Source organism: Lucilia sericata, unplaced genomic scaffold, assembly GCF_015586225.1.
Source record: "Lucilia sericata isolate MDLA Ls3-8-SP2 unplaced genomic scaffold, ASM1558622v1 Contig000141F_arrow, whole genome shotgun sequence".
NCBI classification, from domain to species: Eukaryota; Metazoa; Arthropoda; class Insecta; order Diptera; family Calliphoridae; genus Lucilia; species Lucilia sericata.
This window is the reverse complement of record NW_023994173.1, coordinates 445,195-464,578: the sequence shown is the minus strand read 5'-3', so window position 1 is coordinate 464,578 and position 19,384 is coordinate 445,195. Positions and strand designations below refer to the sequence as shown.

The following is a 19,384-nucleotide window of genomic DNA, read 5'->3' as shown; positions in this document are numbered from 1 at the left end:
TAAAAATGCAAAATAAGTAGGTTTTTGGAATCTAAATTATGCCTACAATAATTTCTTCGCGATATTTAAAAGTTTTTTCAACATTTAGAAAAAAGTATTGAAATATTTACTACTATTTGAAAGAAATTTTTGGAAAAATATCCTCTTTTATAGTTAATTTTTATAAAGAAACACTTTCTTTGCCAAAATCAAGCATTTTTAATGGTATTTGAAAAATGTAGTATTTCTACTACTATTTTAAAAATGCATAAAAAGTAGGTATTTGGAATCTAAAAAATGTCTACAATAATTTCCTCTCAAAATTTTAATTTTTTTTTTCAATTTGTAGAAAAAAGTATTAAAATATTTACTACTATTTGAAAGAAATTTTTGGAAAAATTATTTTTTTTCTTAAAGCTCTTTTTATAGAGAAACTGTTTCTTTGCAAAAAACAAGCATTCTTAAAGATATTTAAAAAAAGTAGTATTTCTACTACTATTTTAAAAATGAAAAATACATATGTTTTCCGTATTCAAATTAAGTATACAGCAATTTCCACTAAAAATTAAAATTTTGTTTCATGTTTTAGAAAAAAGTATTAAAATATTTACTACTATTTGAAAGAAATTTTTGCAAAAATTATTTTTTTTCTTTAGTTAAACTTTATAGAGAAACTGTGTCTTAGCAAAAATCAAGCATTTTTAAAGGTATTTAAAAAAGTAGTATTTCTACTACTATTTTCAAAATGCAAAATAAGCAGGTTTTTTGAAACTAAATTATGTTTACAGCAATTTCCTCGCAAAATTTTAAAATTTTTTCAATTTCTAGAAAAAAGTATTTAAATATTTACTACTATTTGAAAGAATTTTTTGGAAAAAATATTCTTTTCTTAAAGCTCATTTTATATAGAAAAAGTTTCTTTGCAAAAATCAATCATTTTTAAAGGTATTTAAAAAAAGTAGTATTTCTACTACTATTTTAATATTGCATAAAAAGTAAGTTTTTGGAATCTAAATTATGCCTACAATAATTTCCTCGCGAAATTTAAAAATTTTTTCAATTTCTAGAAAAAAGTATGAAATTATTTACTACTATTTGAAAGAAATTTTTGGAAAAAATATTCTTGTCTTGATGCTCATTTTATAGAGAAACTGTTTCTTTTCAAAAAACAAGCATTTTTAAATGTATTTAAAAAAGTAGTTTTCTACTACTATTTTAAAAATGCAAAATAAGTAGGTTTTTGGAATCTAAATTATGCCTACAATAATTTCCTCGCAATATTTAAAAGTTTTTTCAACATTTACAAAAAAGTATTAAAATATTTACTACTATTTGAAATTTTTGGAAAAAATATTCTCTTTTATAGTTAATTTTTATAAAGAAACACTTTCTTTGCCAAAATCAAGCATTTTTAATGGTATTTGAAAAATGTAGTATTTCTACTACTATTTTAAAAATGCATAAAAAGTAGGTTTTTGGAATCTAAAAAATGTCTACAATAATTTCCTCTCAAAATTTAAATTTTTTTTTTTAAATTTGTAGAAAAAAGTATTAAAATATTTACTACTATTTGAAAGAATTTTTTGGAAAAATATTCTTTTCTTGAAGCTCATTTTATATAGAAAAAGTTTCTTTGCTAAAATCAAGAATTTTTAAAGGTATTTAAAAAAGTAGTATTTCTACTACTATTTTAAAATTTCATAAAAGGTAAGTTTTTTGAGACTAAATTATGTTTACAGCAATTTCCTCGCAAAATTTTAAAATTTTTTCAATTTGTAGAAAAAAGTATTAAAATATTTACTACCATTTGAAAGAATTTTTTGGAAAAAATATTCTTTTCTTGAAGATCATTTTATATAGAAAAAGTTTCTTTGCTAAAATCAAGAATTTTTAAAGATATTTAAAAAAAGTAGTATTTCTACTACTATTTTAAAAATGAAAAATAAATATGTTTTCCGTATTCAAATTAAGTATACAGCAATTTCCACTAAAAATTAAAATTTTGTTTCATGTTTTAGAAAAAAGTATTGAAATATTTACTACTATTTGAAAGAAATTTTTGAAAAAAATATTCTCTTTTATAGTTAATTTTTATAAAGAAACACTTTCTTTGCCAAAATCAAGCATTTTTAATGGTATTTGAAAAATGTAGTATTTCTACTACTATTTTAAAAAGGCATAAAAAGTAGGTTTTTGGAATCTAAAAAATGTCTACAATAATTTCCTCTCAAAATTTTATTTTTTTTTTGTAATTTGTAGAAAAAAGTATTAAAATAATTACTACTATTTAAAGAAATTTTTGGAAAAATTATTTTTTTCTTAAAGCTCTTTTTATAGAGAAACTGTTTCTTTGCAAAAAACAAGCATTCTTAAAGGTATTTAAAAAAGTAGTATTTCTACTACTATTTTAAAAATGAAAAATAAATATGTTTTCCGTATTCAAATTAAGTATACAGCAATTTCCACTAAAAATTAAAATTTTGTTTCATGTTTTAGAAAAAAGTATTAAAATATTTACTACTATTTGAAAGAAATTTTTGGAAAAATTATTTTTTTCTTTAGTTAAATTTTATAAAGAAACACTTTCTTTGCCAAAATCAAGCATTTTTAAAGGCATTTAAAAAAAGTAGTATTTCTACTACTATTTTAAAAATGCAAAATAATTAGTTTTTTATAAACTAAATTATGTTTACAGCAATTTCCTCGCAAAATTTTAAAATTTTTTCAATTTGTAGAAAAAAGTATTAAAATATTTACTACTATTTGAAAGAATTTTTTGGAAAAAATATTCTTTTCTTGAAGATCATTTTATATAGAAAAAGTTTCTTTGCAAAAATCAAGCATTTTTAAAGGTATTTAAAAAAAGTAGTATTTCTACTACTATTTTAAAATTGCATAAAAAGTAAGTTTTTGGAATCTAAATTATGCCTACAATAATTTCCTCGCAAAATTTTAAAATTTTTTCAATTTCTAGAAAAAAGTATTAAATTATTTACTACTATTTGAAAGAATTTTTTGGAAAAAATATTCTTGTCTTAATGCTCATTTTATAGAGAAACTGTTTCTTTTCAAAAAAGGTATTTAAAAAAGTAGTTTTCTACTACTATTTTAAAAATGCAAAATAAGTAGGTTTTTGGAATCTAAATTATGCCTACAATAATTTCCTCGCAATACATATTTAAAAGTTTTTTCAACATTTAGAAAAAAGTATTAAAATATTTACTACTATTTGAAAGAAATTTTTGAAAAAAATATTCTCTTTTATAGTTAATTTTTATAAAGAAACACTTTCTTTGCCAAAATCAAGCATTTTTAATGGTATTTGAAAAATGTAGTATTTCTACTACTATTTTAAAAATGCATAAAAAGTAGGTTTTTGGAATCTAAAAAATGTCTACAATAATTTCCTCTCAAAATTTTATTTTTTTTTTTTCAATTTGTAGAAAAAAGTATTAAAATAATTACTACTATTTGAAAGAAATTTTTGGAAAAAAATATTCTTTTCTTGAAGCTCATTTTATATAGAAAAAGTTTCTTTGCAAAAATCAAGCATTTTTAAAGGTATTTAAAAAAAGTAGTATTTCTACTACTATTTTAAAATTGCATAAAAAGTAAGTTTTTGGAATCTAAATTATGCCTACAATAATTTCCTCGCAAAATTTTAAAATTTTTTCAATTTCTAGAAAAAAGTATTAAATTATTTACTACTATTTGAAAGAATTTTTTGGAAAAAATATTCTTTTCTTGAAGCTCATTTTATATAGAAAAAGTTTCTTTGCAAAAATCAAGCATTTTGAAAGGTATTTAAAAAAGTAGTATTTCTACTACTATTTTAAAAATGAAAAATAAATATGTTTTCCGTATTCAAATTAAGTATACAGCAATTTCCACTAAAAATTTAAATTTTGTTTCATGTTTTAGAAAAAAGTATTAAAATATTTACTACTATTTGAAAGAAATTTTTGGAAAAATTATTTCTTTTCTTTAGTTAAACTTTATAAAGAAACTGTGTCTTAGCAAAAATCAAGCATTTTTAAAGGTATTTAAAAAAAGTAGTATTTCTACTACTATTTTAAAAATCTATAATACGTAGGTTTTTGGAATCTAAATTATGTCTACCAATATTTCCTCTCAAAAATTTAAATTTTTTTTCAATTGCTAGAAAAAAGTATTAAAATTTTTACTACTATTTAAAAGAAAATTTTGGAAAAAATATTCTTTTCTTAAAGCTCATTTTGTAGAGAAACTGTTTCTTTGCTAAAATCAACAATTTTTAAAGGTATTTAAAAAAAGTAGTATTTTTACTACTATTTTAAAAATCTATAATACGTAGGTTTTTGGAATCTAAATTATGTCTACCAATATTTCCTCTCAAAATTTAAATTTTTTTTCAATTGCTAGAAAAAAGTATTAAAATTTTTACTACTATTTGAAAGAATTTTTTGAAAAAATATTCTTTTCTTGAAGCTCATTTTATAGAGAAACTGTTTCTTTGCTAAAATCAAAAATTTTTAAAGGTATTTAAAAAAAGTAGTATTTTTACTACTATTTTAGAAATGCATAAAAAGTAGGTTTTTGGAATCTAAATTATGTCTACCAACATTTCCTCTCAAAATTTAAAATTTTTTTCAATTTCTAGAAATAAGTATTAAAATTTTTACTACTATTTTCAAAAGAAAATTAAACCAATTTTAACACAAATTTTTCGTTTCGATTATATATAATAGAGCGTATATTTTTTGTTGTTGTTTAATGGAGCGGCATTACTATTATGTGTTTTTTTTTTAAATCTTATATTTTGTTTTAAATTTAATTTAATAATTAATATTTAAACTTAATAAAGAGAATAAAATAAAGAGTAAATTAAAAAATAATAATAATATAATAAATGTATATTCATATTACTTGCTCTTTTGTTTATTATTTAAACAAGTTTGTTTTTTTGTTTACTCAATTTCGTTACGTTTAAATATAGTAAATACGATAAAGATACTTTTTCGAATAAATGTTTTTTTTAAGAATTTCTTTTTTCAAGTGTTTAGAACATAAATACAAGTATATATATATTAGGAATTACACAATTTCGTGGGCCCTTAGGGGGTGAGGGTTTTGAAGAGTACAAAAATTAAACATAGAAACAAAAAAAGAAAAGAAAACTTTACAAACATTTACAGAAACAAAAGGAAAACTAAATTTATCCCTTAAATAAATGATTTGAAAACTTAGTAATGGAAACTATTTAAAGAAAAATTCAAAACTTAATGCAAAGTTTCTCTTTTTTTTTGGAATTATAAACTTAAGAATTTTGTTTATAAATATGTAAGACAAAGTAAAGGGAAAAAATGAAAATAATATTATAATAAACATGGAATTTCTTTTTAATAATAATAATAATAAATTTCGTTTTTGTTGTTGTTTGTTTTGTAGTAATGTATTGTTGTTGTTGTAATAATAATTATATTTTAGTTTTAGATTTCTAAACTAAACGAAAATGAAAATCCAAAAATTGTTAATAAAAAGCCTACATTCCATAACCGGGTGGATAAGCCATATTGGGCGCATAACCAGGCGCTGCAGCAGCAGCACCATAATTTTGAGCATACTGTGGTGGTATACCCATTGCAGGACCAGCTGTTATCATTAATTGAGGTTCCATGGTAATAATGTTTTTATGTTCAACCGTTTCATCTTCTTTCTCTCGTCGTTGTTCGTTTTGTTCGAGTTTATCCACTTTGGCGGTATATTCACGTATGACCTAAATGAAAAAACCCACAACAATCAATAAAAAAAATTTTTATTTTTATAAAAATCGCAACTTACCTGTATCATATAAGGCATGGCAAAGTCCATAATATTGTGTTTCCATGCTAGTTCCAAAATAACATCGGGTCTTAATAAATCGTAACACTAAATAAAGAAAAAAATAAGAAAAATTTTAATAAAATAATATATTTTATACACAAATATTTTCTCTACAAAATGCCAGCATTTTGTCTAATATTTTAAAAAAGTAGTATTTCTACTACTATTTTTAAAATGCCAAAATAAATATGTTTTTCGTATCTAAACTATAAACACAATAATTTCCTCTCAAAATTTTACAATTTTTTCAACTTTTAGAAAAAAGTAGTAAAATATTTACTACTATTTGAGAGAAATTTTAGAAAAAAATGTTGTCTTCATAAAACTCATTTAATAAGGAAACATTTTATTTACAAAAATCCAGGATTTTTAATAATTTTCAAAAAAGTAGTATTTCTACTACTATTTTTAAAATATAAAATAAGTAGGTTTTCCCATACAAGGTTATAAAAACAATAATTTCCGACTAAAATATTTAAAGTTTTTCAACTTTTAGAAAAAAGTCTTAATATATTTACTACTATTTGAAAGAAATTTTAGAAAAAAAAAATTTGTCTTCATAAAGCTCATTCAATAAGGAAACATTTTCTGAAAAAATTAAGCATTTTTAATACTTTTTAAAAAAGTAGTATTTCTACTACTATTTTTAAAATGCCAAAATAAATATGTTTTTCGTATCTAAACTATAAACAAAATAATTTCCTCTTAAAATTTCAAATTTTTTTAAACTTTTAGAAAAAAGTATTAAAATATTTACTTCTATTTGAATGAAAATTTTGAAAAAATATTCTCTTCATAAAGCTCATTCAATAAGGAAACATTTTCTGTACAAAATTAAGCATTTTTAATAATTTTCAAAAAAGTAGTATTTCTACTACTATTTTTAAAATACAAAATAAGTAGATTTTCCCATAGAAGTTTATAAACACAATAATTTCCGGCTAAAATATTTTAAGTTTTTCAACTTTTAACAAAAAAGTATTAAAAAATTTACTACTATTTAAAAGAAATTTTTGAAAAGATATTCTCTTCTTAAAGCTCATTCAATAAAGAAAAATTTTCTGTACAAAAATCAAACTTTTTTTAAAAATTTTAAAAAAGTAGTATTTCTACTACTATTTTGAAAATGCAAACTAAAAATGTTTTTTATGACTAAATTATATCCGTAATAAATTCCTCCTAAAATTTCAAAATTTTGTCAACTTTTAGAAAAAGGTAGTAACATATTTACTACTATTTGAAAGAAATTTTGTAAAAAAATATCCTCTCCTTAGAGATAATTTTATACAGAAAATATTCTCTGTAAAGAAATTACGAATTTTTAAAATTTAAAAAGTAGTATTTATACTACTATTTTAAAATGTATAATTATGTTTTTCGTTTCTAGTTTTTGAAAATATGACATAAAAAATTATAAACATTTAAATTTTATAAATAATTAAAAATAAAATTTCTACTCACTTGGAATAAGCAGGCAGCAAAACAATCATAGGCATTACGTTCGAGGAACCAAGCCAGCAGTTCTTCGGCAATTTCCTGTTTACCAGATTCAGCTGCATATTCCATAGCATCCTTGTACAAACGATCCTTTTTACACAATTCAACTGATTGTTTCCAGCGGTTGTTGCCTAAATATGTGACAAAGAAAAGAAAGATGTAAGTAAATAATTTCAGACTAAAAAATATTTTATAGTCCAGGCTATAGTCGAGTCTGTAGACCAAACTTTACTCTGGTTTATAGTTTAGATTTGCAATCTAGACTATAGCATAGTGCATAGTTCAAACTATAATCAAGTCTATTGTCTAGTCTTTAGTCCAGACTTTAGTCTATAGTCCAGATTATAGTCCAGACTATAGTCTAGTATATAGTCCAGACTATTGCCTAGTCTACATATAGTCTAATTTGTAGGCCATATAGCCCCTATCTATAGTCCGTATATCTTCCCCATAAAAACCATGATTATGAAAGAAACAAATCCCCCACACTTACCTTTGTACAGATAAGCAGCAATACGTCTAAATTCAGTTAATTCATGTTTCTCCAATTTCTGGGCCAAAGCAATAGTATCGAAATTATCGAAACCATCAATAGAGTTGCGTAGTCCTTGATAGTCTTCCTCTTCGATTAACAAACCGTTCAAAGCCTCATTGATGGCTTTGTTGTTAAGCGATTGCACGGAACGCAAATAGGGTTTGACCAAAGCCAAATGACCGGTTTTCGAGAAGAACGTAACGGCTCTAGTGTGATCCATGCGTGTGGCCAATACCAAAAGTATGTCGTTGAGTAGCAGGGGCTTAAAGTCCAAATAGAATTGTATAGCCTTGTAGTACAGTTCAATGTTGGCAACCTTTGTGATAATATCTTTGAAGTGACCTTCACGCCAGGCTTCGGTGGGATGAGCCATCATAGCAATTACAGCGTTATCGTACTCCTCGTATTTATCATAAAGGAATACCAACTCGGACCACAAGTGTGCCGATTCGGCAGCACGTAATACTTTGGGTATATTGACACGCGACCAGAACAATTCCAAATGTTCGCGCATTTTCGAAGGCTTGAATTTTGAATAGAGTATAGCCAATTCGGTGAACATGCCCATGTGAGCGCGTTCCAAACCCAAGGCAGATTCGAGGAGGGCAATGAGTTCTTCAAAGTAGCCGCGATCTTGATAGTAGTTGATCAAATCCTCGAGTTCATCGGCGTGCACTACAATATGGAGGCCGCACATTTGAGCCAAACGGAATTCTTCGGCATCGACACAAGCGAAGCACACCTCCTTCCAGGTGCGTGTAGAATTGGCTTTGCGGGCTGAATCCACAGCTCCTTGGAACTCCTTGAGATATACCAAAGTAATGGCCAAGCGGGCAAAGTTGCTGACATTGTTGTAAAGCAGTTTGGCGGCATCATACATGCCATCGTTGAAACATCTATCGCCTATCTTTTGAATGTCAGCATGATTGGGTCCGGAGATGAATTCTTCCAAATCAGCTAAACGGCCAGTGCGGGCATAGGCGTAAATCAATTCACTTTCAATGTATGACTCTCTAGCCTTCTTGCGGGCCATTTGCAAGTAACGTACCAAATCTTCCCAAGAATCAGATTGTGAGGCGACATTTACCACATCCATATAGGCGCTGGGATCATCAGCCTTGATGTAAGAGTCGATGGCTTCCTTAACCAAACCCTTATCTAGCTGGGCCTTGGCCAATTGAGACCATACTGCTGGCTCATTACAACGTTCAGCAAATTCATAGGCTCTTTCCAGATTATTGACCTGTTCAATCAATACCTGTATAGCCGAGGTGTTAACATCAAATTTCTTAAAGATGGCAAAGGCTTCCTCATATAATTGATTCGATATGGCTATGTTGGCGATATCGGGAGCATCATAGTTGTCCAGACGATTAATGTAATCCATAACACGAGTACGATCGGCCTTGATGGCGGTCAAAATCAAAAGATTTTGCAAATTGCGATGATCCGAAAAGACTGAAGAGTCTAAGATGATCTTTTCCAACAATTCAATGAGTTCATTGGGTAAATCGGCGGTCATGAAAGCCTTGACGGTGACAGATATATCATCGGGATCTTGTGTCTCGGACAAAGCGGTTTGTACCACCTGATCGATAAGTTGGCGCTTGTAGGGATTCGATTCGGCCAGCACTTCAGCCCAAAGTTCAGCATCACGACGTCTAACCAAATAACGGGCCTCGCTCTTGAACAGAGAGTTTTCATTGCACACAGCAATCAATTCACGATCACATTGACCCCGTTCGTAGGCCACACAGGCCAAATGAGGATCACGTTTCTCGCAGTAACGTCCCACAACACGACTATCATAATATTGATTTTCCTTAAGGAATCTCTCAGGGTTGTTATTCGAATCAATATAAATCTTGGCCAAGGCATTGTGTGTAGCCGGCTCAATGCAGCCCTCATGGACACGCGACTCCAACCAGGGTAACAGCAATTTCAAGCGATTGCGTTTCTCTACCTCTTCCACCAGCTCATCGGTGGAGAATTGTCCCTTAACGACCAGAATAAGGTTCTTAATAATATCCTCGGAACAGTCCACATCTAAGAGACCACCCACCACTACGGGCAGACGGGAAGGATTGACCTTTTGCACATAGATTTCAATGTACTTCTGTAGATTATTGCGGTACAAGTACAAGACTAAATCGTGCACGAAATCAAAACGATCGCATACAATGATCAAAGGCAATTGATCGGTCAATTTGGCTTCTTTGAGGAAATTCTTAACACGTTCAGCATTGTAACAGTTGGACTCACGACAAATACGTTCCACTTCCTTGATTTGGTTGGTCTTACAGGCAGCCTGTATGTACTTGAAATGAACCTCAGGATCTTGCGAGTAGTTGACAATGGAACCCAAGAAATAGAAGAGACCCTCGTAGGATTTAAAGCTTTCGAAGAGATCTATCAGAGCTTTGGTGGTCAGTTGTTCATGATATTTGGTAGCAATTTGAACACAAATCTGTAAATTCTGTCTAATGTTAGCAGTCAACATGGCCTTTAGGCACTCCAAAGAATCCTCCACCGAGAGGGTACCGAAAAAGCCCACCAACCAGTCGGCATTTAAGAGATGAGTATGCACCACAGCTCTCTTAATGTCATACAAATCGGTATAGTGTTCCAAAGCACGTTGCAACAAACCAGCCTTCTCACACAATTGGGCAATGTGAGCACGATCGTAGTGGGTAAACATGGCATTGCCTAAAATGGCATCGGCCACTTGGGGTGCGGAAATCAAGTTCATTTCCAACAGCCGGGTCTGTAAGGCGCCCTCATTGGGACGATTATGCTTAAGAGCATCTAGCAAAAAGGCCGTACATTGCTGGACCATAGAGTGTTCCATGAAAATGTCCACTATTTGATTGATATCCGCCAAAGGTTCTTCCTCGGCCACCAGCATCGAAGCAAAGCTGGAACCCTGCTCAGGATTGGTGCGCATTACCGAACGCAACAGGAATATATAGTCGGGTGTATAGTTCACCTTTTTAGCATACAACACGATCTTCTGGAACTGGCCAGTCTCGGCAAAGCATTGTATAACCTTATTGGGCACATTCGCTCTCAAATAGATGGACAAAGCCAGTGTTAGATCGGAGGTTTTGACCAAATCACCCAACTCTTCGCTGCATTCCAATTTCTCCTCCTTCAGCCATTTCTCGCACAGTTGCTTTTTGCCTTGCAACAACACCGGGCGGCATAATTCCAAAGATTCATATTTATTCAATTTACCCTGATCTAATAATATACCAAAATATTGCAATAGAGGTGGTGTTGTAGAACCAGCCGGCGTTTGGACTTGCTGGAAACGTTGTATAGTCTGTGGCGTACGCAAAATACCCTTGGGCGCCAAAGCGGCTACCTTGGCGGCCTCGGCATACTGGCCGGCCGTAAATAGCTTATTGAATTTTCTCACAAACAATTCCTCTGCACCAGAGAGATTGTTGCGTACAGCCATGCGCAAAGCCAAATCGGGATTCTGTAATACCGTATTAATATAGGGTATAATCTGTTCCTCGTCCACTGTCACCGATAGCACTTGACCCTTGCGATTTACCCCAATAATACCGCCACTCGATTCATGAGGCGCTGTTACAAATATTGTATCGGCCGAAATGCGATTCATGTAGATGCAGGTGCCCGTCTCCATGTCGTATAGATGAATATAACCATATTTGGTAATCAAATAGATGGTATCATATTTCGAGGAAACTTGCATTGCTACGGGGAAATCACTTTGGGCTTCGGGTGGAAAGAAGACATCAACGGATTTCTTAACAAACGGCTGATTGCCAGTTGGTGGAGCACCAACTTCGATAATATGCAATTTACCACCGGTAGCAGTGCGAACAGCAAAACAGAACAAAGTTGAAGGTTCCTTATTGCCCTCCATTTTAAACGAAGCAAAAGCGGCGGCATGACCTAAACAAGGAGTGAAAAAAGGAGGTATAAAAGTTAAGAAAATTATAAAGATAAATTGTGATTAAACATTTTTGAAACAGGGAACAAAAATCATAGTTATAACTGTATTTTTAAAAAGTAGAAATCATAACTATTATTTGATCCCTTTTTAAGAAAACATTAAAATTAATCATAAAATAATATTAGTAGCTGTTTGATTTTTCTTTTAGAAAAAAATATAAAACAATTGTTAATCAAATCATCATGAACATAACTAGTAAACAACAATAACAATAAGAAAACGTCTCTTTCGCTCTTCACCTACCTTCAATTGCCTGTGATACTTTACGTTCCACCGAATACAATTGCATAGCACCAGCCACACGATTTGGCAATGCCGATATACCCACCAACAAAAGCCATTGTTGATTTGGATTACAACGATAATTAATGATTTGGCAACCATTTAATGAGGAATGTCTATCGAACATTTTAAGGGGCGTCGAATCACCCTCCATCGACCAATGATATACAGAGGTCTCTGTAACCAAAGCTAAAGTATTCAATGAAATCCATTTCCAGAAGACTACGTCTTCGGTCATGGTATGAGCTTTCATTTTCGATTTCATTTCGATATTAAAGATTTGTAAAGTTTTTTGCGCTGTGAAAAAAAAGAAAAGGGAAAGACAAGAAAATTAGTATAAAGTTTTAGTTAAGCTGGACTGGTGTCTATAGACAAGACATTAATGCCTGACCAATAGACTAACCTATAATCGGGACTATAGACCAGACTATAGTTTGGACTATAGACAAGACTATAATCTGTACTATTGGTAAAACTATAGTCTGGACTATAGACAAGAACATCGTCTGGACAATAGACAAGAGTATAGTCTGGACTATTGGCAAGACTATAGTCTGGACTATAGACAAGACTAGAGTCTGGACTATAGACAAGACTATAATCTGGACTATAAACAAGACTAGTCTGAACTATAGACAAGACTACAGTCTGGACTATAGACAACGCTATAGTCTGGACTATAGACAAGACTATAGTCTGGACTTAAGACAAGACTATAGTCTGGACTATAGACAAGACTATAGTCTGGACTATAGCTAAGACTATAGTCTGGACTATAGACAAGACTATAGTCTGGAATATAGACAAGACTATAGTCTGGACTATAGACAAGAATTATAGTCTGGAATTATAAACAAGACTATAGTCTAGACTATAGACATGACTATAGTCTGTACTATAGACAAGACTATAGTCTGGATTATAGTCTGGACTATAGTCTGAACTATAGACAAGACTATAGTCTGGACTGTAGACAAGACTATAGTCTAGACTGTAGACAAGACTATAGTCTGGACTATAGACTAAACTATAGTCTGGACTATAGACAAGATTATAGACAACATTAATGCCTGATCAATAGACCAGCCTATAATCGGGACTATAGACAAGACTATAGTCTGGATTATAGACAAGACTTTAGTCTGCACTATAGACAAGACTTTAGTCTGGACTATAGACAACATTAATGCCTGATCAATAGACCAGCCTATAATCGGGACTATAGACAAGACTATAGTCTGGATTATAGACAAGACTTTAGTCTGCACTATAGACAAGCCTTTAGTCTGGACTATAGACAAGACTATAGTCTGGACTATAGACAAGACTATAGTCTGGACTATAGACAAGACTATAGTCTAGACTATAGCCAAGACTATAGTCTGGACTATAGACAAGACTATAGTCTGGACTATAGGCAAGACTATAGTCTGGACTATAGACAAGAATTATAGTCTGGAATATAGACAAGACTATAGTCTGGACTATAGACAAGAATTATAGTCTGGAATTATAAACAAGACTATAGTCTAGACTATAGACATGACTATAGTCTGGACTATAGGCAAGACTATAGTCTCGACTATAGACAAGACTATAGTCTCGACTATAGACAAGACTATAGTCTCGACTATAGACAAGACTATAGTCTCGACTACAGACAAGACTATAGTCTCGACTATAGACAAGACTATAGTCTCGACTATAGACATGACTATGGTCTGGACTATAGACAAGACTATAGTCTCGACTATAGACAAGACTATAGTCTGGACTATAGACAAGACTATAGTCTGGATTATAGACAAGACTATAGACAAGACTATAGTCTGGATTAAAGACTAGACTATAGACAAGACTATAATCTGGACTATAGAACAAGACTATAGTCTGGACTATAGCCAAGACTATAGTCTGGACTATAGACAAGACTATAGTCTGGACTATAGACAAGACTATAGTCTGGACTATAGACAAGACTATAGTCTGGATTACAGTCTGGACTATAGTCTGAACTATAGACAAGACTATAGTCTGGACTGTAGACAAGACTATAGTCTGGACTGTAGACAAGACTATAGTCTGGACTATAGACTAAACTATAGTCTGGACTATAGACAAGATTATAGACAACATTAATGCCTGATCAATAGACCAGCCTATAATCGGGACTATAGACAAGACTATAGTCTGGATTATAGACAAGACTTTAGTCTGCACTATAGACAAGACTTTAGTCTGGACTATAGACAACATTAATGCCTGATCAATAGACCAGCCTATAATCGGGACTATAGACAAGAATATAGTCTGGACTATAGACAAGACTATAGTCTGGACTATAGACAAGACTATAGTCTGGACTATAGACAAGACTATAGTCTGGACTTAAGACAAGACTATAGTCTGGACTATAGACAAGACTATAGTCTGGACTATAGTCTGGACTATAGACAAGACTACAGTCTGGAATATAGACAAGACTATAGTCTGGACTATAGACAAGAATTATAGTCTGGAATTATAAACAAGACTATAGTCTAGACTATAGACATGACTATAGTCTGTACTATAGACAAGACTATAGTCTGGATTATAGTCTGGACTATAGTCTGAACTATAGACAAGACTATAGTCTGGACTATAGACAAGACTATAGTCTGGACTGTAGACAAGACTATAGTCTGGACTATAGACTAAACTATAGTCTGGACTATAGACAAGATTATAGACAACATTAATGCCTGATCAATAGACCAGCCTATAATCGGGACTATAGACAAGACTATAGTCTGGATTATAGACAAGACTTTAGTCTGCACTATAGACAAGACTTTAGTCTGGACTATAGACAACATTAATGCCTGATCAATAGACCAGCCTATAATCGGGACTATAGACAAGAATATAGTCTGGACTATAGACAAGCCTTTAGTCTGGACTATAGACAAGCCTTTAGTCTGGACTATAGACAAGCCTTTAGTCTGGACTAAAGACAAGACTATAGTCTGGACTATAGACAAGACTATAGTCTGGACTATAGCCAAGACTATAGTCTGGACTATAGACAAGACTATAGTCTGGACTATAGACAAGACTATAGTCTGGACTATAGACAAGACTATAGTCTGGACTATAGACAAGAATTATAGTCTGGAATTATAAACAAGACTATAGTCTAGACTATAGACATGACTATAGTCTGTACTATAGACAAGACTATAGTCTGGATTATAGTCTGGACTATAGTCTGAACTATAGACAAGACTATAGTCTGGACTGTAGACAAGACTATAGTCTGGACTGTAGACAAGACTATAGTCTGGACTATAGACTAAACTATAGTCTGGACTATAGACAAGATTATAGACAACATTAATGCCTGATCAATAGACCAGCCTATAATCGGGACTATAGACAAGACTATAGTCTGGATTATAGACAAGACTTTAGTCTGGACTATAGACAAGACTTTAGTCTGGACTATAGACAAGACTTTAGTCTGGACTATAGACAACATTAATGCCTGATCAATAGACCAGCCTATAATCGGGACTATAGACAAGAATATAGTCTGGACTATAGACAAGCCTTTAGTCTGGACTATAGACAAGACTATAGTCTGGACTATAGACAAGACTATAGTCTGGACTATAGACAAGACTATAGTCTGGACTATAGACAAGACTATAGTCTGGACTATAGACTAGGCTATAGTCTGGACTATACTAATTAAAACTTTAGTCCAGACTACAGTCGAGATTACAGTCCAGCCTGTAGACAGGACTATAGTTTGAAATTTACTATGTAAAATTTAAATGTAAGGAGATATTTTTACCTTTAAGTGCAATAACTTTACTAGCTGGATTCATAATAGCTGAATCGGCTGATATTGGACGTCTAGTTGGATTAGCAGTGTCATTCATATCAATAATGACCACTTGTGCGGTATCGTTGACCTTTTCACGCACACAAATGAATTTGTCAGACTCCATGGTAAGAGTACTGAACGATATCGAATTGATATTAATACCGACATTTGTGAGCTAAATAGAAAATATAAAAAAGAGATAAGTAAAACATTAAAAATATTAGAATTAAATAAACAGTTAGTTAGTTAACACCCCTTAAATTTTTATTCTAATATTAAACAGATAGCGGCACATATTCTAACCTTGTGACATATACTTGTTTGAGGTTATGTTTAAAAACACACATTATGGTGTAAAATCAATTGTAAGATCTTTATTATTTAATTCATTTGAAATTTAAATAAATATTTTTATAATTATTAAAAATTTATAAAATTAATTTTGCAAAAATGTCAATAAATTAACTTATCTAATAAATAAATATATAAATAAATTTTCAAATTATCAATAAAGAAACGTTCATTTAGAACCATTTTTATTATACAAATTAATAAAATTTTTCCCAAAATAAACGTTTTTTACAAAAGTTTAAACAAAAGCTAATAACACCCCAAGAAGTTCAAGGTTGCTGTTAATAATTTTTTATTAATAAAAGAGTTTTTTTTTTAATAATTTCAAAACCAAATTTCCCTGTTATAAATTTATATTAAAGTAAAAGCAAAAGAGAATGCAATTATATGAAATAAAGCATCAGTTTTTTTACAAAATTTATAAAAAACACCAAATTGATAAGAAAATTATATGAAATTTAAAAAAATTTAACAAATAAACTGCAATACCCTGCCCCCTTTTTATGGTTCTTCCCTTGTTTGTTCCTTAAATATAAGATTAAGATTAAGAAAAAATGGCAACAAAAAAGAAAACAAGAAAAACAAAAGCTGTTGCAAAGAAAAAAAAAACAGAGCAATAAACTTTTTGTGTACAATTAGCATTAAATAAAAAGAATCATGTATTATATATTTGAACAAAAACAATAAAGGCGAACAAGAGTAAGGAGAAAAAAAAGTAGAAAACATTTTTGATTTTACATATAGACATGCAGAATGTTTTTCTTTTCTGATGGATGGTTAAATGTGCCGGAAGATGGACACTACAGGCATACTAGACGAATTATGTTGAGCCCTCCAGAAACTAACGAAAATACTGTGGTCTTAACAATCCTCACGACTAAATACAAGAATATAGTTTGGACAGTAGTATGCAATAAAGTATATAATAATCTGAACAAAATACGGACTATTGTATGAACTATATAATCTGGGCTATAGTTAAATACAATCTGAACAAAAAACGGACTTTAGTCAGGACAACAGTTCGACTATAATCTGGTCAATATTTTACCTATAATCTGGACTATTGTTTGACTTTATTCTGGACTATAGTTTGACTATTATCTGGACTATAGAAAAAACTATAATCTGGACTATAGTTTGTCTATAGTATGGACTATAGTATGGAAAATAGTTTGACTAAAGTGTGGACTATAGACTAACTTTATTCTGGACTATAGTTCGAATATAGTCTGGCTTATAGTTTGACTGTGTTCTGGGCTATAGTTTGACTATGGTCTGGACTATAATACGAACTATAGTTTGACTTTAGTCTGGTCTATAGTTTGACTATAGTATGGACTATCGTCTGGACAATAGTCTGACTAAAGTGTGGACTATAGATTAACTTTATTCTGGACTATAGTTCGAATATAGTCTGGCCTATAGTTTGACTGTATTCTGGGCTAAGTTTGACTATTGTCTGGACTATAATACGAACTATATAGTATGGACTATAATCTGGACTATAGTTTAACTTTAGTCTGGACTATAGTTCGACTTTAGTCTGGACTATAGTTTGACTATTGTCTGGACTATAGTTTGACTACAGTATGGACTATAGTCTAAAGTTTGACTATTGTCTGGACTATAATACGAACTATATAGTATGGACTATAATGTGGACTATAGTTTGACTTTAGTCTGGACTATAGTAAAAACTATAATCTGGGCTATCGTTTGACTATAGTATGTACAATATTTTGACTATAGTATGTACCATAGTTTGACTATAGTATGTACAATAGTTTGACTATAGTATGTACTATAGTTTGACTATAGTATGTACTACAGTCTGGACTATAGTGTGGACAATAGTTTGACTAAAGTGTGGACTATAGTTTAACTTTAGTCTGGACTATAGTTCTAATATAGTCTGGCCTATAGTTTGACTGTATTCTGGGCTATAGTTTGACTATTGTCTGGACTATAATACGAACTATATAGTATGGTCTATAGTCTGGACTACATTTTGACTATAATCTAGACTATAGTTTGACTTTAGTCTGGACTATATTTCGAAAATAATCTGGACTGTAATTTAACTATAATCCGGACTATAGATTAACTACAGTCCAGACTATAGATTGCTCTATAGTCTAAACTAAAATTCAACTATAATCTGAACTATACTTTGACTATAGTCTGTCTTTTATTTGGACTATAGACAATCGCATAGTCTAGACTCTTTAAAATACTATAGTCTAGACTATTGTCTAAACTATAGACCATAATATAAACAAACCTTACTTTGTGTATCTTCTTTAATTGACCTCCAAAAGTCGAGTATTATCCTATGTATAAAAAAGGCTTAACAAACTATAAACAACAAAAATTCAAGTGTGTTTGTGCTTTTGCACAATTTGTATATTCTTTTCTTTTGATTTATTATTTATTTAGAGACCCACCGAAACCGGCTTTAAAAGGCCAAATAGAAAATATTCGGTGAAATCTGAAATTTATAGGAATTTCAAGACAACAGAAAAAGAATATGAATCAATCAGTCCCCATACTCTAAGGCTCACTTGCTGTTTTTATATAGTATTCATTTCCCAAATATTGTTTTTAACCTAATTTTTATTCCCTTTTCTATATCCATTCTAAATATTCGGTTGAACTTTAGTATTTAACCAATGTTTTTGTTAAATTTTTTGCATCTCATGACCAGAAAGAAAATACACACACAATATACATATAATTGTTTATATACAAAATCACTCAGGCGCCAGCATGATGATGATTCTTTGTTTCTGTTTTGTTTTTTTTCAGTTAAAGATTTTTCCGCTGTTTTTGCGAAATAAAATTAAAAATGCATAATGATCGGCAGGGCAGAATAGATTTCAAAATATTTTCCTCTTTAGCAAAAGTTTGTTTGAATACAGGGGCGTGTGTTGGATCTTAGAAAGTACTTTACTAATAGAAAATGTTTGTACTATAGACATGATTATAGTCTGGGAAAGACTATAGTGTTGTCTATAGACTA

The 19,384-nt window shown here is 30.5% G+C and overlaps 1 protein-coding gene across 3 annotated transcripts in view; it reads right to left on the bottom strand.

The window, feature by feature from the left end:
- The window catches only part of LOC119601064 (clathrin heavy chain), a 36,277-nt gene that overhangs the window by 5,124 nt on the left and 11,769 nt on the right, over positions 1-19,384 (bottom strand). For all 3 annotated transcript variants that reach the window (XM_037951764.1, XM_037951765.1, XM_037951766.1), the window contains 6 exons: positions 15,979-16,186; positions 12,102-12,437; positions 7,832-11,797; positions 7,303-7,469; positions 5,800-5,886; positions 5,505-5,734 (listed from right to left, as the gene is read on the bottom strand). In XM_037951764.1, the coding sequence (XP_037807692.1) occupies positions 5,505-5,734; positions 5,800-5,886; positions 7,303-7,469; positions 7,832-11,797; positions 12,102-12,437; positions 15,979-16,186 (4,994 nt within the window). The remainder of the gene's footprint in view (positions 1-5,504; positions 5,735-5,799; positions 5,887-7,302; positions 7,470-7,831; positions 11,798-12,101; positions 12,438-15,978; positions 16,187-19,384) is intronic.